General features: G+C 42.2%; 2 protein-coding genes across 5 annotated transcripts in view; one reads left to right on the plus strand and one right to left on the minus strand.

Annotated features, from left to right (window-relative positions):
• Positions 1 to 2,280, minus strand: part of YME1L1 (YME1 like 1 ATPase) — a 51,686-nt gene extending 49,406 nt beyond the window's left edge. The window contains exon 1 of the mRNA XM_002717282.6: positions 2,075 to 2,280. Coding sequence (XP_002717328.2) covers positions 2,075 to 2,107 — 33 coding nt within the window. The 5' untranslated portion in view covers positions 2,108 to 2,280. The remainder of the gene's footprint in view (positions 1 to 2,074) is intronic.
• A 531-nt stretch (positions 2,281 to 2,811) lies between these two features.
• Positions 2,812 to 25,591, plus strand: part of MASTL (microtubule associated serine/threonine kinase like) — a 32,943-nt gene continuing 10,163 nt past the window's right edge. For all 4 annotated transcript variants that reach the window (XM_051820966.3, XM_008268000.5, XM_070056099.2 and 1 more), the window contains exons 1-9: positions 2,812 to 3,137; positions 7,505 to 7,642; positions 14,179 to 14,318; positions 14,619 to 14,707; positions 16,987 to 17,093; positions 17,405 to 17,555; positions 19,210 to 19,382; positions 22,021 to 23,142; positions 24,255 to 24,393. In XM_051820966.3, coding sequence (XP_051676926.3) covers positions 2,952 to 3,137; positions 7,505 to 7,642; positions 14,179 to 14,318; positions 14,619 to 14,707; positions 16,987 to 17,093; positions 17,405 to 17,555; positions 19,210 to 19,382; positions 22,021 to 23,142; positions 24,255 to 24,393 — 2,245 coding nt within the window. In that variant the 5' untranslated portion in view covers positions 2,812 to 2,951. The remainder of the gene's footprint in view (positions 3,138 to 7,504; positions 7,643 to 14,178; positions 14,319 to 14,618; positions 14,708 to 16,986; positions 17,094 to 17,404; positions 17,556 to 19,209; positions 19,383 to 22,020; positions 23,143 to 24,254; positions 24,394 to 25,591) is intronic.

Raw genomic sequence — 25,591 nt, forward strand, 5'->3', positions numbered from 1 at the left:
CTAGATCTCCACTAGGCATTGCCATCTGGCTAAACAGCAACTTCATGCATCCAGCTATCAGGCTGGAAACTCCTCTCTCCAGCCCTCGGATCTAACTTGTCATGAAATCTACTTTTCTTCAAAATAAATCCCCTTCTTTCTATAATCATTGCCATCACTTTAGAGGAGCAGTATCTCCTGAATTCGTGCAAAAAATAGCATCTTCAGCTGATAACACTTCCACCTCTCCCCTCTCATATACTTCAAAATGAAAGAAACCAGAATGGTCTATTGAAAATAAAAATATGAGGGGCCAGAATTGTGTCACAGCAGGTTAAGCCATCCCAACACTGGCATCCTACATGGGAGAGCCAGTCTGAGTTGATACCCCGCTTCAGATCCAGCTTCCTGCTAATGCCCCTGCCAAGGCATTGGAAAATGGTCCAAGTACTTGAGTCCCTGGCACTCATATGTTAGACCAGGATGGAGTTCCTAGCTCCCAGTTTTAGGCTGCTGCAGGCATTTGGGGAGCGAAACAGTGGAAGGAAGAAGGACTCTGTCTCTCCCTTTCTCTCTCTGTCACACTTTCAAATAAACAAATCTTTAAAAAATAAATTAAAAAAAAAATCAGGGTGCAGGCATTTGCTGTAGTGGTTACGATGACTGTACCCTCTATCAAGGTGCCTGGGTTCAAGTCTCTGCTCCACTCCCAATTCTAGCTTCCTGCCAATGAGCAGTTTGGGAGGCAGCAAGAGATGGCTTAAGTAACTGGGTTCCTGCTACACACAGAAGAGATCTAGATTGAGCCCTTGCTTTGGCCTGGCTCAGCCCCTGCCCCTGTAGGCAGCTACAGAGTGAGTCAATAGATGGGAGCACTCTGTCTTAAAAACAAAAACAAAAACAAAAAAACACCTGATCCTGTCTTTAAACCTTCAACAATTCCTAACACCCTTAAAATGAAATCCACACTCCTTCATACAACCTTAACTCTATGCTCTGCCTGAAGGCTTTTCTACGACCCCATCTCTGGCACTGGTCCCTTTAATCACTAAGCTGTAGCCACACTAGCCAATCTATTGAACTCTTTCCTATCTCAGGACCTCCAAATACTCTTCTGTCTTCCTGGGAAACCTGCTTACTCTTCACCTGGATAACACCTATTGCGCTTCAGTCCATGTTATCTTTAAGACAAAATTATATGTTTGCTTTGTATATACCCGATGCTCAATACATAACAACCAGTTCATTTTCATAAGTCAGCTAGTACTGTACTAGCACACACACACACACAAAGGAGGAGGAACAGAGATTACACAAAGGGACACAATCATATGCTTAAACCAAGAAGCTAAGGGTCGATTTTTAAAACATTTTTAAAGTCTGAATGTTCTCAAAGCTGTTTATTTGCAGAACTATGAGAACTTTCAAAAAAAACCCTATCAAATGCTTAAAAAACAATTCTTGTAATGAACCAAGAACATAATACTGACACAAAATATACAAACGATTACCCTAAAAAAAAAGTAAATCAGAAACCCTCCCAGTCGTCCTCCACACTCCTGTTTTACATGAAGATGGGCTTAGGTCCAAACAAAATTTGAACTGCAACAAGCGAACGATTCGAGGAGGAAAAAATACAGATCATTCCTGATCAAAAAGAAAATGACACTCATGGTGGCTATTCAGTTATTCCAGCACGTTTAATTCCCACGTAAAAGGGAGGGTAGTGGGGTCGGAAAGAGAACGGCGGAGAAGGAACTTCACTCTGTTCCCATCCCATCTGCGGTGGAGACATCCCCCCAACCCCGACTGCCGGACGCTGAACAATGCCTGACACTGAACAATGCCTGGCGGACTCCAGCAAAAACCGGACACTATCAATTCGATCAGCCAAGGTCTCCATCAACCTCCGATCATGCCTCCGCCTCCAAAAGCCTCGGGTCCTCCTCTCAGCGTCGCCTCCCATCCACTTCGGGACTCGTGTCGCTTAGTCGATTCCCTCCCAGGGTCCCTCCCGAGAACGCAAGAGGCCAACAGCTGCGGGCAAAGCCACACACACAAACAAAAAAAACAGGGGGCCGAGCGCCGAGCTCACCTGGGGCTGCACCGTGCTCGACAGGGAAAACATCTCCGCCGGGCCCTCAGCGACCTCCCCCGCGCGCCGCAACGGTCCCCCGGTCCACGGCCCGGCGGGGAGGCGCTGGCCGCTCTTCCTCTTCCCTTCTGGCTCTCTCTCCCGGCTCCCCTCCTCCGAGAGGCGGAAAATGGCCTCCCCTCCCTACAGCCGCAGCAACGCCAGCCGAGCCGGCCCGGAAGGCGAAGCGCTAACGCCACAGCACTTCCGGGCCGAGCGAGCGCCATCCCGGAGCCGCGCGTCAGCACCCCGCCTTTTCCGGGGCGGGCGTTTTGACTGGAGTCTCCGACCGCCGCTCTGGCGCGGGTCTTTGGCGGCGATGTATGGTGTCCCCGGTCTCCCTTCGATCTTAATCTCTCTCAGGTGACAGTGTATGAGAGCGGCAGATCGCCAGGCCGGCCTCCCGTTTCTCCACAGCTTCGGGCTTCCCTCAAACACCCTAGCGCCATTCCCGGCCATTGCTTCCACTCAGCTGCTTTCTGGGGTTCGCGTGGGCGTGAAATAACTGCCGGCCCTGACAGGGAAGAAGACGGGGGTCCAGCGGCTTTATTTGGAAAGTGGCGGCTCGTTCTGTCACTGTCCGCGTTCGCCGGGCTCCCGCACAAATGACGTCAGGGGCCGCCGGCGCCGCCCTCGTGGAGTCTGCGGCGGCAGCTCCCGGCCGCGCGCCGGCGCCTGGACCCCTGCGGCGCCCGCGGAGGGGCGGGGCAGCGCGGCGTGGTGACGTCACGCGCGGCGCGGGCGGAGCCTGACTTTGAACCCAGTTGGCGGGAGTGGCGGCTGAGGCTGGTCCCTTGGCGGCTGGCCCGCGGCAGTCTTCCGTCGGCGCTGTCCAGCCATGGAGCCCACCGCGGCCAGAGAGGATGAGCGTGGAGGGAGCGCGGCGGCAGGGGAGTGCGTGGATAAGATCCCGGTGCCACGGCCGCCGTCCATTGAGGAGTTCACCATCGTGAAGCCCATTAGCCGAGGCGCCTTCGGGAAAGTGTACCTGGGGCAGAAAGGCGGCAAGTTGTATGCTGTGAAGGTAGGACGCCTGGAAGGGGTCGCGGAGGGGAGGGCGCTGGCCGGAGCGAGTTTCCTATGTTCTTTTCCTCGGCTCAGTAGACAAAGAAAAAGCCAGGAAGCAATTTGTAAAAAAAAAAAAAAAAAAAAAAAAAAACTTTTATTTCATTGACAAGCGACAGTGAAGCGTCAGGTCCGAGAGGAGACCAGGCGGAGTGACCGACTGGGACGCTGGCTTGGAGGAGGTGCCCAGGGTTTTTAGGGCATTCCGATCTGTTCATGGAGTCATTCTTTGGGGGTGCGCATTGGACGGGGAGGGCGGGTTCAGCTGCTGTGTGTTGATTGGCTTGGAGCTCAACCGAGGTAGCGGTTGGGTCTCTTGAGACAGCCGGATTCTCCCTAGGGGCTCAGCCCCCTCCTCTGCTAGCTCTGGGTGGGAGATTGCAAGGGACTGATTTAAAAGTGCATGGTCCCACTTGCAGCACACGAAGCTGTGGTGGGGGAGACGCCGGCCGTCGGGCAGCCTGCTTGGGGAGGACATTCTACCTAGGTCTGCTGACTCCCTCAGCCCCACTGGACTGCCTCGGGTGCAGAAAGGGCGGCTTCAACCCTTCAGCCCTCATTCCTGTCCCATCGCACCTGTGGAATGCCTTGTCGGGGTGGCTGGGCTTGCCGAAGCCTGCCGAGAGCTAAAATTAAAATGTCAGCTACTGGGGCTGACATCCGGTGATCCAATCAACACTCGTTCCTCTGCCTTCCGGATCTCTGAAGTCATTCCTGAGTGCGAACAGCAAAACTGGCCACTCCCTGGCTAGTGGTAGCCAATGAGGAGACCCAGACCGAAAGCAAAGAGATTTTGGTCAGGTGGTTACGTCGTCCTTAGTCCAACAGGGCCTTCAAAACAAAGCTGTGAGTCACAGCCTAGACGTGACTTGAGTCCTGTTTCTGCATCCTACAGTTTTAAGTAGTTGGTGATTTTGTTTTCCCTGTGTGCGCTGACATACAGAATTGTTGAGAATTTTCTAGCACAGAAAAATGATTAATTTGTGCAGTGATTGACACTTTGGCTGTAACAGGAGGAAGCTTTTCTGATAAGTATGTTATGAAATTTTAAAATGTGTTACCTATGCATATTTTTGTGTGTCTTCTGGATCATTTTTTACTAATTTGGTCTTTACCAGGATTAAGTTTGGAACTTTCATTAAATTTTTAAATCACTTCCAGATTATATTTTAATTTATCCATTTGATATAGATTAAAACCTGACCTATAAAAACAAGAATTTCATTTAGCAAGCCTCTTTTTTTTTCTCTTCAATCTTTCCATTGTGGAATCTGTAGCATACTAATATTTAAAAAGCAATCTGAAATATGGCCTAAGTCAATTGCAGCAGTATGTGTCATTCTACTTAAAACATTTAAACCTGTATCTGAAGCTGTTCTGTCCACTTTTGATATTCATCGATCCCATAGTCTCAGGTGACTCAGATTTCAGCACTGAGGGAAGACATAAAGGCAACCAGAAGCCTGCCGTCTGTCCATGCCATTCCAACTTCCTGTTGGACATCGACAAGTGTATATCTAGGCCAGACCTCTGAACTGCATTGGCCTAAGCTTACGCCATCCTCTCCACCTGACTGCATAAATTCTGAGCCACCTGTACGTCCTCTGTCCATATAATATCACCACCATCATCCTTGGTCTTCACGCGAGAACCTTGTCATTTTAACTTTTCTCTACTTGATCTGTGTATCTCTCAACTATTCCTATCAATTCCATCTCTTCTGTCCTTTTTAACCCCTTCCTTTTCATTCCCAAGTCTGTCCAATGACAGGCCTTGTTTTCAAACTTTTTGATTTAGAGTGATACAACTCAGTACTGTTTAGTAAATTAAATAGCTGTATAACCTTTACTCCAGTTCAGTTGGAATATTTCTATTGCCACACTCCAAGTTCTGACTCAAGGTTTCCACTGTATCTTCCATATACCTTACACTGTAGCCACATCAGCAAGTGAATAATCTCTCAGTGCTGTGTGTTTCCCTGCCTCTGAGCTTCTGTTTCTGCTGGTTCCTCCTTAAGTACTTTTCTTTCACCTTTCTCTGTTTTCCTCCACCTATCATAATCATCTATTAAGGCCCCTCTCAGCTCCCCTTCAAACCATCCCCACCTTTCAGACCAGTCCCATTGGAATCCTTACTTGTTTACATGTTTCCAAGATTTGTGTTTCTCCTTCTACAGTGCTTACAGTCATTATCAGTTGTTGAAATGAAAATACCAATTCATTTGTTGAGTAGTCTTTGTAGCAGTGAACAGAACAACAATCCCTCACAGTGATTCCAAAATCCAGGAGAACGATGGGTGAAATCATGTTTCAGGGTTCTTTTTTGTTAGTCTTCCTCAGTATTTTTAAGTGAGGCAAACTTCCAACATTGTTCTTTCTGATTCTATTCCTATACAAGAAAGAATCAGAAGAAAAAAGTATATTTATACTTAAATATTAAGTGCCATTATTTCACACCCAGATTCTGAAGACTTCTTAGGAACATTAATATCTTGTGACTTTGTTATAAGAACTGCAAAGTAGAACTTTTTTCTTCTCAAAAATGATGTAAGAGCTGGCATTGTGGCACAGCAAATTAAATCGTCCCTTAAATCACATAAACCAGACTAGTGTCTGCTAATACTTATTGATAGAATTAAAAAGGAGAGAACAATAGGGATACACAGCAGATTCATAGAATGGCAGGTGTCCTAAACAGCACTCTGGCCTCAGAATCAGCCCTTAAGGCATGCGCATCTGGCTAAAAGCCCATGAAAGTATTTCAGGCATGGAAAGCCAAGACACTCTGGGGGAAAAAAAAAATAAAACAAAAAACTAAATGAAAGATCTCTGTGAGTGAGATCCCAGTAGAAAGAATGGGCCATCAAAGAAGGAGGTACCTTTCTTTGAAGGGAGGAGAGAACTTCCACTTTGACTGTGGCCTTGTCTAAATAAGATCGGAGTTGGTGAACTCAAGAGACTTCCATAGCCTTGGCAGCTCATGACAAGAGCCTCGGTTGATTACTGACATCATAAATAAGAGTGTCAATTGTTAAATCAACAACAGGAGTCACTGTGCACTTACTTTCCATGTAGAATCTCTGTCCTTAATGTGTTGTACTATGTGAATTAATGCTGTAACTAGTACTCAAACAGAACTTTATACTTTATGTGTCTGTGTGGGTGCAAACTGTTGAAATCTTTACTTAATATATACTAAATTGATCTTCTGTATATAAAGAGAATTGAAAATGAATCTTGATGTGAATGGGATAGGAGAGGGAGTGGGAGATGGGATGATTGCAGGTGGGAGGGAGGTTATGGGGGGAAAAAGCCACTATAATCCAAAAGTTGTACTTTGGAAATTTATATTTATTAAATAAAAGTTAAAAAATAAAATTAAAAAAAAATTGTCCCTTAAGTCACTGGCATCCCAGTAGAGTGCCAGTTTTAGTCTTGGCACTGATCCAGCTTCCTACTAACGTACCTGAGAAGGCAGCAATTGATGGCCCAAGTAATTAAGCTCCTGCCACTCTCTGCCCAGGAAGGCAGTAGAGGATGGCCCAAAATCCTTGGGCCCCTGCACCAGAAGAAGCTCCTGGCTCCTGGCTTCGGATCAGCGCAGATCCAGAGAGCTGGATTGGAAGTAGAGCAGCCGGGTCTCAAACCAGCACCCATATGGGATACCGGTGCTTCAGGCCTCAGGCCAGGGCATTAACCCACTGCGCCACAGTGCCAGCCCCTAAATAAACAAATATTTTTAAAAAGGAGGGAGGGCGGCGCTGTGGCTCATGGTGCCTGTGGCACCGGCATCCCATATGAGCGCCAGGTTCTAGTCCTGGTTGCTCCTCTTGCAGTCCAGCTCTCTGCTGTAGCTCGGGAAGGCAGTGGAGGATGGCCCAAGTGCTTGGGCCCTGCACCCGCATAGGAGACCAGGAGGTAGCACCTGGCTCCTGGCTTCGGATCAGTGCAGCACTGACCATAGTGGCCATTTGGGGAGTGAACCAACAGAAGGAAGACCTTTCTCTCTCTCTCTCTCTCTCTCTCTCTCTCTCTTTCTCACTATCTATAACTCTAGCTGTCAAATAAAAAAAAATAAAGCTTTAAAAAAAAAAAGAATTGATTCTTTTGCCATATACAAAAGTAAGTAGCTTTACCTTGAAATAGTGTTTTTGTTTGTTTTACCATATTAGCTGTTTTTCTGACAGTTTCCTAATGGCAATATGAGGTCCAAATGCCATCTACATATTTTCTCTTCTTGGAGTCTTTATGATGGTAAATTTGAAACCTGAGAATGCTTTGTAATAAAAAATAAAATGTAAGGTTTTATTATCATGTGTGATCACAGGTTGTCAAGAAAGCAGACATGATCAACAAAAATATGACTCATCAGGTCCAAGCTGAGAGAGATGCACTAGCACTGAGCAAAAGCCCTTTCATTGTCCACTTGTATTATTCCCTGCAGTCGGCAAGCAATGTCTACTTGGTAAGTAAATACTTTCACATTTTTTCTTTGTTTATTCAGTAATAACAAGTGCAATGTTTTTTGTTTGTTTTGTTTTGTTTTTATTTGACAGCTAGAGTTATAGAAAGTGAGAGGTAGAGACAGAGAGAAAGGTCTTCCTTCCGTTGGTTCACTCCCCAGATGGCCGCTACACTGTGCCAATCAGAAGCCAGGAACCAGAAGTCTCTTCCTGGTCTCCCATGGGGTGCAGGGCCCAAGCACTCGGGCCATCCTCCACTGCTATCCCAGGCCACAGCAGAGAGCTGGACTGGAAGAGGAGCATCCGGGACTAGAACTGGCGCCTACATGGTACGCTGGCACCGCAGGCGGAGGATTAACCTAGTGTGCCACGGCACCGGCCCCAGTGTAATGTTTTAAAAGCACACTGTTGAGGAAAGTACTTGGCCTAGCAGTTAAGACTCCCACATCCCATATCAGAGTGCCTGGGTTCAGGTCCTGGCCGTTGCTCCTGATTCCAGCATTCTGCTCATGCAGGCCCTAGAAAGCCAAAGAGGATGTTCAAGTAGTTGAGTCCCTGCCACCCATGTGGGTGACCTGGATTAAGTTCCTAGCTCCCAGCTTCCATCTGATCCAGCCCCAGCTCTTGCAGGCATTTGGAAAGTGAACCAACAGATGGAAGTTCCTTATCTCTGTCTCTCTCACTCTGCCTCTCAAATAGTTGTTTTTTTGTTTGTTTTGTTTTGTTTTGTTTTGTTTTGTTTTAAAAAGACCATGTCGTGGCCAGCGCTGTGGCGTAGTGCAAAAAGCTCCCGCCTGCAGTGCCAGCATCCCATATGGGCGCCGGTTCAAGTCCCGGCTGCTCCACTTCCAATCCAGCTCTCTGCTATGGCCTAGGAAAGCGGAAGAAGATGGCCCAAGTACTTGGGCCCCTGCACCCACATGGGAGACCTGGAAGAGGCTCCTGGCTCCTGGCTTTGGATTGGCGCAGCTCCACCTGTTGCAGCCAATTAAGGAGTGAACCATCGGATGGAAGACCTCTCTCTCTCTCTCTTTTTCTCTCTCTCTCTCTCTCTCTCTCTCTCTATGCCTCTCCTCTCTGTATAACTCTGACTTTCAAGTAAGTAAAATAAATCTTAAAAAAATAAATAAATAAACATGTCAAGAGGAGGCATATAGCCTAGTGGTTAAGATGTCTGCATCCTGGGGCTGGTACTGTGGGCTAAGCCTCCACCTGTGCCACCAGCATCCCATATGGGCACTGGTCTGTATCCTGGCTGCTCTTCCAGTCCAGGTCTCTGCTATGGCCTGGGAAAGCAGTAGAAGATGGCCCAAGTGCTTGGGCCCCTGCACCTGCATGGGAGACCCAGATGAAGCTCCTGGCTTCTGGGCTCAGATCAGCTCAGCTCTGGCCGTTGGGGTCATTTGTGGAGTGAACCAGCGGAATGAAAGACCTTTTTCTCTCTGGCTGTACCTCTCTCTGTAACTCTGTTTTTAAAATAAATAAGTATTTTTAAAAAATATGTACAATAGAACTAAAATTTGGCATAAACAAGGAATGATGGGTTTGGGATAGATGGACTTTGAGAGGTGTTTTCCTTTTATTTAAAGCAGCTGCTCACACTCAGTTACTACTTTTTTTGTTTGTTTGTTTGAAAGGCCACAATGGCCAGAGCTGAGCTGAACCAAAGTGAGAAGCCAGGAGCTTCCTCCAGGTCTCCCATGTGGGTGCAGGGGCCCGAGCACTCGGGCCATCTGCTGCTGCTTTCCCAGGCCATAAGCAGAGTGCTGGTTAGGAAAAGGAACAGCCGGGACAGGAACCAGCACACATATGGGATGCTGACACATCAGGCAGAGGCTTAGTCTACTATGTCACACCATCAGCCCCCCCCCTTTTTTTTTTGACAAACCACAGTTGGTTAACTATATGAAGAAATGTGAACTTACTATAAATACTGCTCTTCTGTCTCATCTTTTTTGATGGCTGCATAGAATTCTGTGGAATTAATCATTAATTCCATTGTTTCTAGGTTTTTATTTTTCTAAGCAATGCTGCAGTGAATACCTAAGTATTCGTTATAATACCTGGTTGTAATAAACTCGTCTATGCAGCAAGATCCTAGGAATAAGGATCCGGAGTGAGGATACAAATTTGCATTAGGATTCACCGTCAAAGCAAGGTTAAAGAGAGCCACCCCAGGAGATCCCTAGGTCTTGATTCTGAGAAAGCACAAGATAGCAATCTGATTTCTAGGATATTTGCTGTCTGAGTGAGTCAAAAGACATATATGTATGTAAGTATTTTTGCCATCTTGGCAAACTGTGGCCCATGGGCCAAATCCAGCTCACTGTCTATTTCTTTGAAGACCCCTTAAATATAATAAATTCATACATTTCAGTGGAATATTATATAATTTAAACTTGGTATCTTTGGGGGCCAGTGTTGTGGCACAGCTGGCATCCCATATGAGCGCTAGTTCAATTCCTGGCTGATCTGCTTCTAACCCAACTCTCTGCTAATGTACCCCAGAAGGTAGCAGTGGATGGCCCAAGTACTTAGATCCCTTGTACCCATATGGGAGATCCAGATGGAGTTCTAAATTTCAGACTTGGGCCTATCCCAACCCTGGCCATTGCAGCCATTTGGGGAGTGAACCAGTGAATAAAAAATACTTCTCTTTGTCTCTCCATCTCTCTGTAACTCTGCCTTTCAAATAAATAAAATCCTGTCTACAGATATTGACTAACCTGTATGTACCAGAGGAACTACTGACCTGAAAAGGAAAGAAATAATCTTGTTTTATTAAGTTGTTAGAAGACAGTATGTCTTCTCACCTTTTAAATTTTAAGCAAGAATTACTTATTTTCATTTTATTTGAAGGACAGAGAAAGAGATATATCTTCCATCCGCTGATTCACTCCTGAATTGCCCACAACAGGCAGAGCTGGACCAGGCAGGGGCCAGGAACCCAGAACTCTGAGTCTCCCAGGTTTGTGCAGGGACCCAACTTCATGAGCTGTAATCTGCTACCTCCCAGAGTGCACGATAGCAGGAAACTGAACTGGAAGCAAAAGAACCAGGACTGAAACCCAGGTACTCCAGCGTGGGATGTGGACATCCTAAGTGGTATCTTAACCACTGTGCCAAAACCCTGCCCGAGAGGTGGTACTTATAACTTAAAACTATTAGTGGCTGGCATTGTGGCACATCCCATATCAGAGTGCTGGTCTGAGTCCTGGGTACTTTGCTTCCCATCCAGCTTCCTGTTGATGCCCCTGGGAAGGCAGCAGAAAATGGTTCAAGTATTTGGACCTCTGCCACCCATGTAGGAGACCCGGATGGAATTCCTGGTTCCTGGCTTTGATCTGGCTCAGACAGACCTGACTATTATGGCCATTTAGGGATTGAACCAGCAGATGCAAGATCTCTCTCTCTCTCTCTCTCTCTCTCTCTCTCTCTCTCTCTCAAGTAAATAAATCTTTGGGGGGGGGGGGACTATAGAATACCTTAGAGAATAAACAACTGTAATGCATACAAAGAATAATAAGATATGAATTCAGGTAGGAATAGTGGTCATATAATGCCCAATCTTCTTTGAAAGTTTGTTAAGGAACAGCTTATTTATATAGCCTCAAAATACAAGCAATGGTTTCCCCGATTCCATGACAGATACATATATCTATACACATATACTATGCTTATTCCTGTACATACATACCTGTAACAAAGGTTACTTTATAAGTTAGGCACAGTATGAGATTACCAATAATAAGTAATAATAAAATAGAACAGTTATAGCAGTATACTATAATAAAAGTTATGTAAATGTGCTCTCTATATCAAAACATCACATTGTGCTGTTCTTACCCTTGTGATGCTGTCAGATGACAAAGTATTTACTGCTTGTCTTTGATGTATCTGAATTGCCAGCAATACTACTCTTGACATTAGGGTCATTACTAAGTAAAATAAGGGTCACTGGAACACACCATACCACTATGGTCCAACTGACAACCATAATGGCTACCGAGTGATTAACAAACAGGTGGTATATACAAGGAGTATTTGCCAAATAAAGGGATGACTCATGTCCTAGATGGCATGAGATTTCTTCATGCTACGCAGAATGGCACTTCTTTCACAACTTATGAATTGTGTATTTCTGGAATTTTATGTTTTCAGACCATGGTCATCCTTCACTAACTGAAACCTTGGAAAGTACATCTGTGGGTAGGAGGGTACTAATGAGTCTCCCTACAGATTACTCATTAATTACAAAGGGAGAAAGGTACTGCCTCAGTGGAGAAATCCAGGAGTCACCACCTTAAGCAAAGGATCAACTAATGGGACAAACTGCCATTAGGTGCCTTCTCTGGTGCGAGTCACCCAGAAGGACTCACCATCATTTATGTAGCACTTCTACCAAGACGCATAACTTGAGTCAAATGGAGAAGTAATCACACAACACCAAACTGAAGGATTTCTATACATAGGCCTACACTCTTCAAAAATGTAAGAAACACTGAAAAACTTCCCCAGATTAAAGGATACTAAAGAGACTTAACAACAAAATGCCATGTGTGATCCTGGCTCGGGAATAGGATATGAGGAGGACAAAAAGGTAGAAAAAAGGTAGAACTCTGAGATGGTCAGTAAAATTTGAAACTGGATATATATTGAGTGTTAGTTTCATATCGGTGTTTTCACTCAATTTTTTGTACTATGAAAAAAAAAAATCTAGGACTGGCGTTGTGACACAGCAGCTTAAGCCACTGCTTTTGATGCTCACATGCCATATCTGGGCACCAGTTCAAGTCCCAGCTGCTCCACTTCTGATCCAGCAACTTGCTAATGCACCTGGGAAAGCAGTGGAAGATGACCCAAGTCCTTGTGACCCTGTCACCCTTGTGGGAGACCTGGAGGTTTGGCCTGGCCCGGCCCTGGCTGTTGTGGGTGTTTGGGGCAGATGGAAGATCTCTCTTTCTCTCTTGTCCTCTGTCACTCTGCCTTTCAAATGAATAAATCTTTAAAAACAAAAAAAAAAGTTAGGGCAGTCATTAGGCACAGCAAAGACACCACTTAGGACATCTGTATCCCATATTGGAGTACCTACTTCAAGTACTGGCCTCTCCGCTTCTGATGCATCCCTTGCTAATGTGCACCCTGGGAAGCAGCAGGTGATGGCTCAGTTATTTGGGTTCCTGCCACCCATGTGGAAGACAAAGGTTGAGTTTCAGCTTCCTGACCTAGTCCTGCCTGTTGCATGTAATTGGGAAATGAACCAGCAGATGGAAGCTCTCTCTCTGTAGCATCTCATTCTCTATCTCTCTGCCTTTCAAATAAATAAAAATACAGTTAAAAATTTTTAAATGTTGTTAGAAGATACATGAAAGAAAATGTAGTAATGGCGACCGGCACCGCAGCTCAATAGGCTAATCCTCCACCTGCAGCGCCAGCACACCGGGTTCTAGTCCCAGTCGGGGCGCTAGATTCTGTCCCGGTTGCCCCTCTTCCAGGCCAGCTCTCTGCTGTGGCCAGGGAGTACAGTGGAGGATGGCCCAAGTGCTTGGGCCCTGCACCCCATGGGAGACCAGGATAAGTACCTGGCTTCTGCCATCGGATCAGCGCAGTGCGCCGGTTGCAGCGCGCCGGCCGTGGCGGCCATTGGAGGGTGAACCAACGGCAAAAGGAAGACCTTTGTCTCTGTCTCTCTCTCTCACTGTCCACTCTGCCTGTCAAAAAAAAAAAAAAAATTAAAAAAAAATAAATAAAAAGAAAATATAGTAATGGCAAGTGGTAACCTTTTCAACTTTATTCTCAAATTATTCAACAAAAATTTTAAATTTACATGTCATTACTAGGTTTGCTAATGTTACTTGTTTTTGAAAATTAAATATTTTAACCTAAACAAAATATATATATAAAATAAATAATAGTTGTGTTGGTTTATAATGTAAATATACTAATATGTAAAGATTAAAGATTTTATTTGCATACTTGTGTATGTGGAAAAGAAGAAAGCAAATGTGGAAAAATGCCAACAATGGGTGCATTTAGATAAAAGGTCAGGGCTGGGCCAGACCAAATCCAGAAGCTAGAAGCTAGGAGCTTCTTCCTGGTCTTCTGCATGGGTACAGGGGCCCGAGGGTTGGGCCATCCTCTGTTGCTTTTCCAAGCACATTAGCAGGGAGCTGGATCAGAAGTGGAGCAGGGGACCGGCGCCCTGCCACCCTCATTGGAGACCCAGATGGAATTCTGGGCTCTTGCTCTTTGCCTTGTCCGGCGGCAGCAGTTGTGAGCATTTGGGAAGTGAACCAGTGGATGGAAGACCTCTCTCTCTGTCTCTCTGTGTTTCCTCCTGTCTCTTTGTCACTTTGCCTATCAAATAAATAAGTAAATCTTTTTTAAAACATTATATGGCAATATGAATAAGCCTGGTATTCATATATAATGAGCGATAGTGACAAAAATATGTATTGCTATAGAACCATTAAAATATATATCTGCAATACCCAAATATTACAATCTTGTTGTCACAACCTTAAATTCCTTTCACTAGGTAATGGAATATCTTATTGGTGGAGACGTTAAGTCCCTTCTACACATCTATGGTTATTTTGATGAAGAAATGGCTGTGAAGTACATTTCTGAAGTAGCACTGGCTCTAGACTACCTTCATAGACATGGAATCATCCACAGGTAAAGAACGACTGCTCTCCAAACTGTTGCTTAAAAATATAATCATTTGAATTACATATTTACTCTCAAATGTCTGTTGGAAACACTTGCCTATGTTTCCAAAGATGTTTTATTTTCATGGTTATTTTCTGCAGTTTTCAAAGTCACTAATGAGTTCTTTTATTTTACAGGAGTTAAATAAGAGTTTGCCTCTTTTGAGTCTGTGTGTCTGTCTGTCTGTCTTCTTCCATCTCTCTTGCCACAATAGTCTAGCAAAACTAGCACTTTATAAATGACTTACTCTTTGCCTTTTACATGCAGGGATCTGAAACCAGACAATATGCTTATTTCTAATGAGGGTCATATTAAACTGACAGATTTTGGCCTTTCCAAAGTTACTTTGAATAGAGGTAAGAAAAATTGCAGGTAAGTGCCTTTCAAAAGTCCAGCACATTTTAGAGACAGAATTTTATTATCTAACATTGTTTTGTTGGTTTTTAGTAAATAAAATATGATAGTTATTTATTCTAAAATATGTTAGAAAGGTATCATAGTTTTTCTTCCATTGAAAATGAAAAATGGGATTGATTATTCGTGAATTCTTTTCTAAAGATTTAATTATTTTTATTTGAAAGTCAGAGATACAGAGAGAACAAGATCTTCCGTTCACTGGTTCACTCCCCAAATGGCTGCAATGGCCAGGGTTGGGCCAGACTAAAGCCAGGAGCCAGGAGTTTCTTCTGGGTCTTCCATGTGGGTGCAGGGACCCAAATATTTGGGCCATCTTCCACTGCTTTCCCAGGCTATTGCAGAGAGCTAGATCAGAAGAGGACCAGCAGGGACACAAACTGGTGCCCAGATGGGATGTCAGCACCACAGGCAGAGACTTAACCCACTACTCCACAGTGCCAGCCCCGCAGCATTATTTCTAATAGGGAGGAACTAATAGTTACTTTAAAAAAAAAAAAAAAAAAGATTATTTATTTGAAAGAGTTACACAGAGAGAGGAGGAGCAGAGAGACAGGTCCTCCATCCAATGGTTCACTCCCCAACTTGCTACAACGGCCAGAGCTGTGGGATCTGAAGCTAGGAGCAAGGAGCTTCTTCCAGGTCCCCCACATGGATGCAGGGGTCCAAGGACTTGGGCCTTCTTTTACTGCTTTCCTAGGCCATAGCAGAGAGCTGGATTGGAAGAGGAGCAGCTGGGTCTCCTGGGACTAGAACCCGTGCCCATATGGGATGCCGGTGCTTAAGGCCAAGGCATTAACCTGCTGCGCCATAGCACCAGACCCTCTAATAGTTACTTTTAAAAGTTCATCATAGGGGCCAGCACCATGATGCGTTAGGTTAATCCTCTGCCTGTGGTGCCGGCATCCCATATGGGCGCTGGTTCTAGTCTGAGTTGCTCCTCTTCCAATCCAGCTCTCTGCTGTGGCCTAGGAAAGCAGTAGAAGATGGCCCAAGTCCTTGGGCCCCTGCACCCACGTGGGTGACCTGGAAGAAGCTCCTGGCTTCGGCCTGACCCGGCCCAATGTGGCCATCTGGGGAGTGAAACAGCAGTTGGAAGTCCTCTCTGTCTCTACCTCTCTCTCTTTCAAATAAATAAAATAAAATTTAAAAGTTCATAGAAACATGGATATATGAAAGTGTTGGTTTAGGAGTTTATTGAAGTCTTTATTTAAAAAGAGAGATAAACAGTAACCTACCATTGAGATTTTAAGTTATAATTATTGGAATATACATGTAAGTTTGCCATTCTTTATTTGGGGTACAAGGTTTAAACACTTGTAAATAGCTAAAAGTTTTCTCTAAGTTTAGTGAGCTAATGTGGGAGCTTTTGGAGTCTTAATTAATCTCATGTATTTCACTGCAAAAATACTAATAGTTGAATACAAATGATATGAGATGCCACTAAGTATGTTCATTAATTTATCATAAATTCTTTTTAAATTAGCTTCCTAAAATCTAAACATTTATGAATTGTGAAACAAATCTGACTCTATTGTAATATCACAAATGAAGAAATATTTGTATTAGGATACTGTTGGTAAATTTAAATTTATTTTAAGTTTTATTTGTAAAATATTTTTGAGATTATTATGACCTGTTCTTGTTGCTTTATCATTGTGATCAAGAAATAAAATCCAATACATTTAATCTTTCAGTATGCTTTTTAAATTCCTATGCCACATACAGAATATTAGATTTTTGTTATCATTTTTGATATCTAAGAATAGTACAATATATGTGTCACTGTTGAATTACTTTAAAATATACACTGAAACATGCTAATAATCTGTTAAAATAAGTCTTGACCTAGGCTTAAACATAATAATTAACATGAAAAGCCCATAATTTGAGTTAATTCCTTACTGTCTTCTTTTGCAATATTTGCTTTACCAAAAAATAAAACTCATTTTTTTAGTAACCAAGTACTTCTTGAAAAGCTGGTAGGATTTGGTATCATTTCTCTATGTTCTCTTCATTCCAGAGCAAGATGGTGTTCCACCAAATGTTTAAATTATTTTAATACATTGATGAATTGCATATGCTTTCTCTGTGGTGTATTTTTCCTATACAAGCCAGTTTTTGTAGGTGATGGGCAAAGTTCACAGTACATGATTATTGTCTGAGTCAATGACAATTACAGATTTTAGAGAAGTATATATGTTGTTCTTTGAATGCGTAGATATCAATATGATGGATATCCTTACAACACCTTCAATGGCGAAACCTAGGCAAGATTATTCAAGAACCCCAGGACAAGTGTTATCTCTCATCAGCTCTTTGGGATTTGTAAGTATTTGCTAAAAAAAAAAAAAAAAAAACTCTCATAAACTAGCATTTTATGGTAACTATTTAAAATATAGCCTTCCCCTTTAAAAAACAAAGTTATTAAAATCATGGCAGATGATGCTCTGATATGGGCTGCCAGCGTCACAAGTGGTGGTTTACCCTGGCTCCACTACAACACCAGCCCCCAAATATCAAGTATGAGCAGTCACTTTGATTGTTTGTCTGCTTAGGTGGTATAACAGTCTATATTCTTAGGTCTTTTGTGAAGGTAAATCTTTCAGCATTTGTTTTTATTTTTCTCCATTCAATAGTGCACACCAGTTGCAGAAAAAAACCAAGACTCTGCAGATATCCTTTCAACCCATCTATCTGAAACATCACAGCTTTCTCAGGGATCAGTCTGTCCTATGTCCACAGACCAAAAGGATACAGCTCCTTATCCTAGCAAGCTACTAAAATCATGTGAGTATAAAAGGAAAGATAGCTTGTTGAGTATAAAAGCAAAGATGGTTTCTATAAAAGGAAAGATCCATTATGTCTTTGGAAGAACAAAATATTTTGAATTTTTTTAAAAATCTAATAACCAGTAATTTTAAAACTGTAAATATTTTATCAGTCTGTGGCATTTCTCTATTTCATTATGTAAATGCCATTTCTGACTGACTGTGGCAGATCCCTAACAGAATAAAATGTCTAGCATATTAGATATCCTTCAGTTACTTATAATATGGAATAATCATTGGATAAATTTCATTGTACAAAGTCTGGAAATCTCGTATCATCTGGAGAAAATGTAGTACCTGCAGTATATGTGTCTTTAAAAGTTATCTCCAAAATATTTTACACAGCTTAAATTAAAAAACTTGAAGTCATGATATTTTTTACATACAATAAATGTCAATTGCCAAATAATGAGGAAGACAATAGAACAACTTAATTAATATAGCATGTGACTTTACCTTAATAATTTAGTGACAGTGGACAATCTAGTTCTCTTGGTCTTTATCTTAGGAATGTGAATAATGCTTTGAAGGATGACCAATATTAGTTGTTTTCATAGATGTGACCTCATTTTCATTTTGATCCTCAACAAATCTGAACAGATCTAGGAAATATAAAGTATCATCTCCTTTTTACAAATGAAAGTATGTAAAAATATTTAATTACTCACGGATAGATGGGTAGGCTAAGTCCTGAGTGCAAATATAATTCCCTTTCCACTGAGCCTTTCTTCTAAATTTGATATGTCTTACTTCTTCTGTCAGATGTATGTGGCTGACCAAAAATATATAGCCAAGATAAACAGATGACTGTTAAAATATTAAGTATACAGATGTTCTTTCTAGCATTATTCTTCACGTAAAATAATTCCATCTCTCTTGCATTTCTCTTTTTGGGAAGGAGAATATATATGGAATCTTTCTATCCCTATATTATGTTCTTGACACAGTTGTCATATTGGGTCTCATGAGCTGAGGGGCAACCATTTTTAGCACTATTTTATTCACTTACCTACTTACATGAAGTAGGTATCATGTAAATGGTGCTGTCTTATTGTATTGGCTCACTGTTTGCCAATTAACCATTGCTTATTGCTATATACAGTAGTATTAAGGAAATCCTTTACAAATATGTATAATTCACATTTGTAAGCATATAAACTTCACTATTATAATAAAGCCTTAGTTTTAATTAAATACAACTGGAATTTAGTAAATTCAGTCATATTCTTTCCTTATGTTACATCAATAATGTTATCAATAAATCAACATTGATCAAGTATAGTTTCAAATTGGATCATATATACTCAAAATTGATATCTTCCTAATTATGAATTAATTCTCTTGTCCTGAATTTTACTTTAGCAGTGTTTAAGGGGGCTTTGTTTTGTTCTAACTTTGAGAGAAGTGCTTACATTGGTGACTGTTTACATATCCAAACATAATGGGAAACTTGCTGGAAACACCTGTAGCCATCTTGTGGCCTGGGTAGTGTTTACAAAGAAGTAGTTTTGATATGCAATACCTAATACCATTGCCTAATTATCTGGAAAGATTCAGGTTTAGTGAACTAAGAAAGCAGTAACATAATCTTCAACAATTTTTTTTCTCTGCAGATCTTGAAACACTTGCCTCCAACCCAGGAATGCCTGTGAAGTGTCTAACTTGTAATCTGCTCCAGTCTAGGAAAAGGCTGGCTACATCCAGTGCCAGTAGTCAGTCTCACACTTTCGTGTCCAGTGTGGAATCAGAATGCCACAGCAGTCCCAAATGGGAAAAAGATTGTCAGGTAAGAGGGAAATGTCTCTTACCCCAAACCAATTAGGTATGTCCAGTGAATGCTGGAGACACTATAATTTTTCAAATATATTCCATAGGAAATTGTTCCATGAATGACTGTCAAAGTATTATCCAGAGTTCTTCATTTGCTTCTACATTCTGTCAAATTTGTCTGAAATGGTTCACTTCTTATTCAGTTGGGAACTTGTTCTTGCTTGGTATACAATGAGGTTCTTGCATTAAATGGACAGTGATTGTCCAGCTTCTAGGCATCTAGGTGGGTTTTCTTTTTAAACTCCCTAAAGTGATACAGAACTTAGCTTGTTTTCCTATGTGTCATTTTAAAACTTGTATTACCTTCCTCTATACTGTTTTCCACCAGCTTCTCATTTAATAGAAAAATAACACTTAAGAAGCAACACTACAAAGGTCATGTGATTTAGCCCTTAAAAAGTTGTCTATTCTGAGGAGATTGCTTACCAAATTAATAGATTTAAATTATTTAAATTTATTTGTATATTCTATATTTGGCGTTAAAGGTGATAGGGACTGAAAGTGAAAATAATAATAAAATCTCCTTCATAGAATGCTGGTAAAAACAAGTTTTGTTTAGAATTAAGCTTGCTTTTGATAAAATAATTTGGATTATTTTTGTTTCTTATTCTCAGTAATATGATTTTCATCATTATTGTTTTATATGGTATGATATGACCAAGATCAAATTCATTTTGGTGAAGACAGGATTTCTTGGTATTTTTTTGACTCTCCTTACAGACTGTAGTATAGGATTTATCAACAGATTTCCATTCCTAGTACCATTCTACCTTATCCAATTCTTATTCATTCCATTATAAGAATAATTCTTATTCTCATTCCATTTTTATTCAAAAACATATTACATACTATTTCAAGCGATCGACAGTCTTTGAAAAATTCAAGAAAGATGAACTTATGTGAAGTGATACAATTTATATTAACAGGATTTTTAGCCCGTAATTTTGTATTGACCAGACTTCAAGCTCTGCATTTGCATTTTGCATCAAACTGCATTTTGCTCTTCAAAATAGAATTTTCCATACCCCCATTGCAAAGCAGCTTTATAGAATGTAGCCTAGTTATTGAGTCCAAGTTCTTTGGCTCATTTGCAAAAAGAAATGAGACCTCTGTGCAGCCCACATAAGTTTTAGTGGAGGGTCTATGCTTAAGCATAAGGGGGACAGCACTGTGGAACAGCTCAATGAGAGGAGCTTGGCAGGGTTTTTTTTTTTTTTTTTTTTTTTTTTTGACAGGCAGAGTGGACAGTGAGAGAGAGAGACAGAGAGAAAGGTCTTCCTTTGCCGTTGGTTCACCCTCCAATGGCCGCTGCGGCCGGCACGCTGCGGCCGGTGCACCGCGCTGATCCGATGGCAGGAGCCAGGAGCCAGGTGCTTTTCCTGGTCTCCCATGGGGTGCAGGGCCCAAGCACCTGGGCCATCCTCCACTGCACTCCCGGGCCACAGCAGAGAGCTGGCCTGGAAGAGGGGCAACCGGGACAGAATCCGGCGCCCCAACCGGGACTAGAACCCGGTGTGCCGGCGCCGCTAGGCGGAGGATTAGCCTAGTGAGCCGCGGCGCGGGCCGGCAGGGGTTTTTACCCAGGTGTGGTAGTTTCCCCACAGCACATGGCACTTCAGTCTGTTCCTAGATGGGAGTTCTGGCTCATTCCACTCGGCACATGCGACTTTGGTTGGCACTGGGTGTTCTGTACTGCCTGCTGGGGTTTTCTGCATACAACACACTCAAAATAGCACTGTTGTTCACTCCCACCACCCCACGAAGATCACTTGTCCGGTTGCATTGGGGCTACTGTGGGCATGCATGCAGGTTGGGGAAGTGTCTAACAGGGCAGTAGGTGATCTTTTGTGGTTCTGGTCTGGCCACTTCTTTGTTCAAGATTTTGTTTAGTGCCAGAGATGGACACTTGTCAGGTCAAGAGGGTCTTGATTTAGTGAGTCCTATTTATATCGTGCCTCAGCAAACTTTGCTTTATATTTTGCTTATATTGCCTGTTTTGTCCTATTTAAGTAACATGTAATATATTAACAAAATAAGTATTACAGGGTAATAGATTTAAATTTTAGACCAGTATTTCACTCAAAATATTATGTATAAGTTTACATTACAAGTATTTATATTTCTTTCTGATTATGTTATCATTGTTCTCTTGTTCCATTTTAAAGTGGGAATAGATAGCATAGTAGTTTAAGGAGCCATTTATTCCACCCAAGTGGACAAAAGTTAAAATGTCAAAAAAGTGGCCGTCATTGTGGAGCAGGGTGTTAAGCCACTGCCTGCAGCTCTGGCATCCCATATGAGCACTGGTTTAAGTCCTGGTTGCTCTGCTTCCAATCCAGCTTCCTACTACTTGGGCCCCTACACCCATGTGGGAGACCCAGATGGAGTTCCAGGCTCCTGGCTTGAACCTGGCCTACCCACTATCTTTGTGGCTATTTGGGGAATGAGCCAGTAGATGAAAGATCTGTCTCTCTTTCTCCTTCTCTCACCCTTGCTGTAACTCTGCCTTTCAATAAATCTTTTAAAAAGTTTTTTTTAAATGTCAAAGAATATCAATTTTATATAACTAAAAAAAGTATGTTTTCCCTTTTTAGGAAAGTGACGAAGTATTGGGCTCTACAGTCATGAATTGGAACACTGCTGAAAAGTTATGCACAAAATCTACAAGTGCTATTGATCTTGAGTTAGCGCTTTCTCCTATTCATAACAGCAGTACCATTCCTGCTGCTGAAAGTTCTTGTGGAAACCTTGCCAAAAAAGGCATCTCCGAGGATGTTTCTTGGGAAACAAGAGAACTGGATGTCTGTAATATAGATATGGCCTCTGACACAAGGCAGTCTGATTTCCATCAGTCAGATCAGTGGGCTGTGGATTCCGGTGGTCTCTCTGAAGAGCACCTTGGGAAAAGAAGTTTAAAAAGGAATTTTGAGTTGGTTGACTCCAGTCCTTGTCAGGAAATTATACAGAATAAAAAAAATTGTGTAGAGTATAAGCACAGTAGTGAAATGATAGATTATTGTACAAATCAAAGAACAGGCTTAACAGCTGAAGTCCAGAACCTTAAACTGTCGGCATATAGAAATTGGCAAAATGATTGTGCCAATAAGGAGAACATTGCCAATTCTTACATTGATAAACAACAAACACCGGAAAGATTACCCATACCGATAATAGCAAAAAATCTGATGTGTGAACTGGATGAAGATTGTGAAAAGAATAACAAGAAGGACTATGGAAGCTCTAATTGTCTGTGCTTAGATGATGATAAAACTTCCAAAAGTATTTGTATGGATTCTGATTCATCTTTTCCTGGAATTTCTGTAATGGAAAATTCATTGGAAAGGCAGTGCTTAGATCCAGATAAAAGCATCAAAGAATCCTCTTTTGAAGAGTCAAATATTGAAGATCTACTTACTGTATCACCAAACTGCCAAGAGAATACTTTGCCAAAAGGTGATGAGGACATGACTGTCCAGGATGGTAACCAAAAAATGCTAGCTCCTTCTTCCGAGGTGTTGAAAACAGTAACCCTGTCTAAAAGGAATGCTGTAGCTTTCCGAAGTTTCAACAGTCATATTAACACGTCTAACAACTCAGAACCATCCAAAATGAGCATTACTTCTTTAGACACAATGGATATTTCATGTGCGTATAGTGGTTCATATCCCATGGCTATAACCCCTACACAAAAAGGAAGATCCTATATACCATACCAGGTAGGGTGTAACTTTGTACTCTGTATTTTTGCAAGCTAAACTTTTAAGATAAACATTTGCCTCTCAACTAGACTATGTGACATTAGTTATATAGTTCTCCTTGTTAAGAATCTATGGATTGTTAGAACTTTTCGTGTAGAAAAGTAAAGCTAGTGGTAATAATGTTGTTATTAACTACATAATAATCTATATAGCTCTATACACTTTTCTTTAAAAAATATGATCACATATTTGCACTTGATCCCAGTAGAGCTCTAAGAGTACTTCAAAAAGTTCATACTGGGGCCAGCGTCATGGGCACAGCAGGTTAAGCTGCTGCCTGTAACACCAGCATCCCATTTCTGCACCGATCTGAGTCCCAACTGCTCCACTTCTGATTCAGCACCTTGCTTATGTGCCTGGGAAAGCAGCAGAAGCTGGTACAAGTAATTGGGCCCCTGCTACCCACATGGGAGACTTGGATGGAGTTCCTGGTTCCTGGCTTTGGCCTGGCCCACCCCCAGCCTTGCCCAGTCCTGGCCATTGAGACCATAGCAGTGAATCAGAAGACAAAAGATCTCTGTCTCTGTAACTTTGCCTTTCAAGTAAATAAGTAAGTCTTAAAAGAGAGTTCATAGAAAATACATATTATGAAAAAAATTATGCATAGATTATAAGATTTTTTATACCAAAATAAATATGTTTTAATTACATTTTCAGTGAACTTTTTGAAGTACTTTTGTATGAGGTACAACATTTAAGTCCATTCTACCTTACTGCCTGCCAAGGATATTTAGTTGTCCTTTTATAGAAAAAAGTTGAAAAACATATATTTCAAATCTTGTTTGTTTCTATTTTCTATACTTAGATTTCTATAAACCCATAGTTTCTTTCATTTCTTCCTATGGAGAGATGTAATATAAAAACTATAAACCCTGAATTTAAATGAAGGGACTTAGAAGTCCCTTAACCTCAGAGACTTTGTTTTTCCAACTGTGTTTAGGGGTAATGGTGCCTGTCCCTGCAGGTCTCTCAAGGTAGTGAAACCACAAATTATTTTTTTAAACTGTCCATTTAGTACAAGAGGAGGTTAAGATAATTTGTTTTCTCTTAAACTCTTTTTGAATTGGCAGACCCCAAATCAGATCAAGTCAGAAACTCCATATCGAACACCAAAGAGTGTGAGAAGAGGGGCAGCCCCCATGGATGACGGGCGCATTCTAGGAACCCCAGACTACCTCGCACCTGAGCTGTTATTAGGCACAGCCCACGGTAAGGCATGCAGGTCTTAAGTTTTTGAAATGTTACCTACCACTATGTTATCTTTTAAGGTGAAATTGTTTTGTGTTTCTTTGGTACTTAGATTACCTAAAGTAAAGGAAAATGAACTTATGCCATACTCATTTGTCAAACATATGGCTTTTATTATAGAAAAAGAAAGAAATGATCATGGCTAGCTCATGTATCTGAATGTAAAAGAATGAACACTGAAGGCTACCTAGCCACATGCCCTCTGCCTTCGATGGTTTCGTCTTTGGTTCAGTCTCAGTGATTCCGAGAAGCCCTGACTTCTACTCAGTGTCTTGTCTATGTTCTCGGTTCTTCAGGTCTATTCTAGTTGGGGCTCAGGACCACAATGCTATGCCTATAAAGAACTTACTCTCACGTAGGTCCTCACCAGAAGGGTCAAATCAGAAAGCAACCATCCTTGAAAATAGAGGATAGTTACATATAAGGTGCTGTTTCTCACCTGTCTTTTCTTTCCAATCTCTGAGGAATTTTGCCTTCCTACGTTCTGAGGTGAACTTTGTTTCCTCAGGATGCCATAACAGAGACATAAACTAGGTGGCACAAAACATCAAAACCGAATGTCTCACACTTCTGGATGCTCCAAGTCAGGAATCAAAGTGCCCACAGGGCCAGGCTCCCTCTGAAGCCTGGATCGGGGTCCCCCCATGCCCCTTCCAGCTTGTGGTTTCAGAGCACTCTTTGGTGTTCTGGACCTGCAGGTGCATCATTCCAGTTTTCCCTTTTCATATCGTGGTGGCTCTCCTTGCAACTTGTCACACTGCTGACAACTTTTTTTTTTTTTTCTTAAAGACTTATTTATTTGAAAGCAGAGTTACAGAGAAGCTGAGGCAGAGATAGAGATAGAAAGAGGTCTTCCATCTGCTGGTTCACTTCTCAGGTGGCCACAGTGGCCAGAGCTGGGCCAGTCTGAAGCCAATAGCCAGGAGCTTCTTCCAGGTCTCCCATATGGGAGGACTTGAGCCATCTTCTGCTGCTTTCCCAGGCCATAGCAGAGAGCTGGATCAGAAGTGGAGCAGCCAGGACTTGAACCAGCAACCATATGGCATGCTGGCACTGCTGTATAAATAATTATTCTGTCTTGTTTAGGAAATAGTGATTCCCCTCAAAAGTCTACTCATGAAAGAGAGAAGAAAAATGTTCTCGAATATTTCCACCTGTG

Source organism: Oryctolagus cuniculus, chromosome 13, assembly GCF_051225735.1.
Source record: "Oryctolagus cuniculus isolate XC-2025 breed Fujian yellow rabbit chromosome 13, ASM5122573v1, whole genome shotgun sequence".
NCBI lineage: Eukaryota > Metazoa > Chordata > Mammalia > Lagomorpha > Leporidae > Oryctolagus > Oryctolagus cuniculus.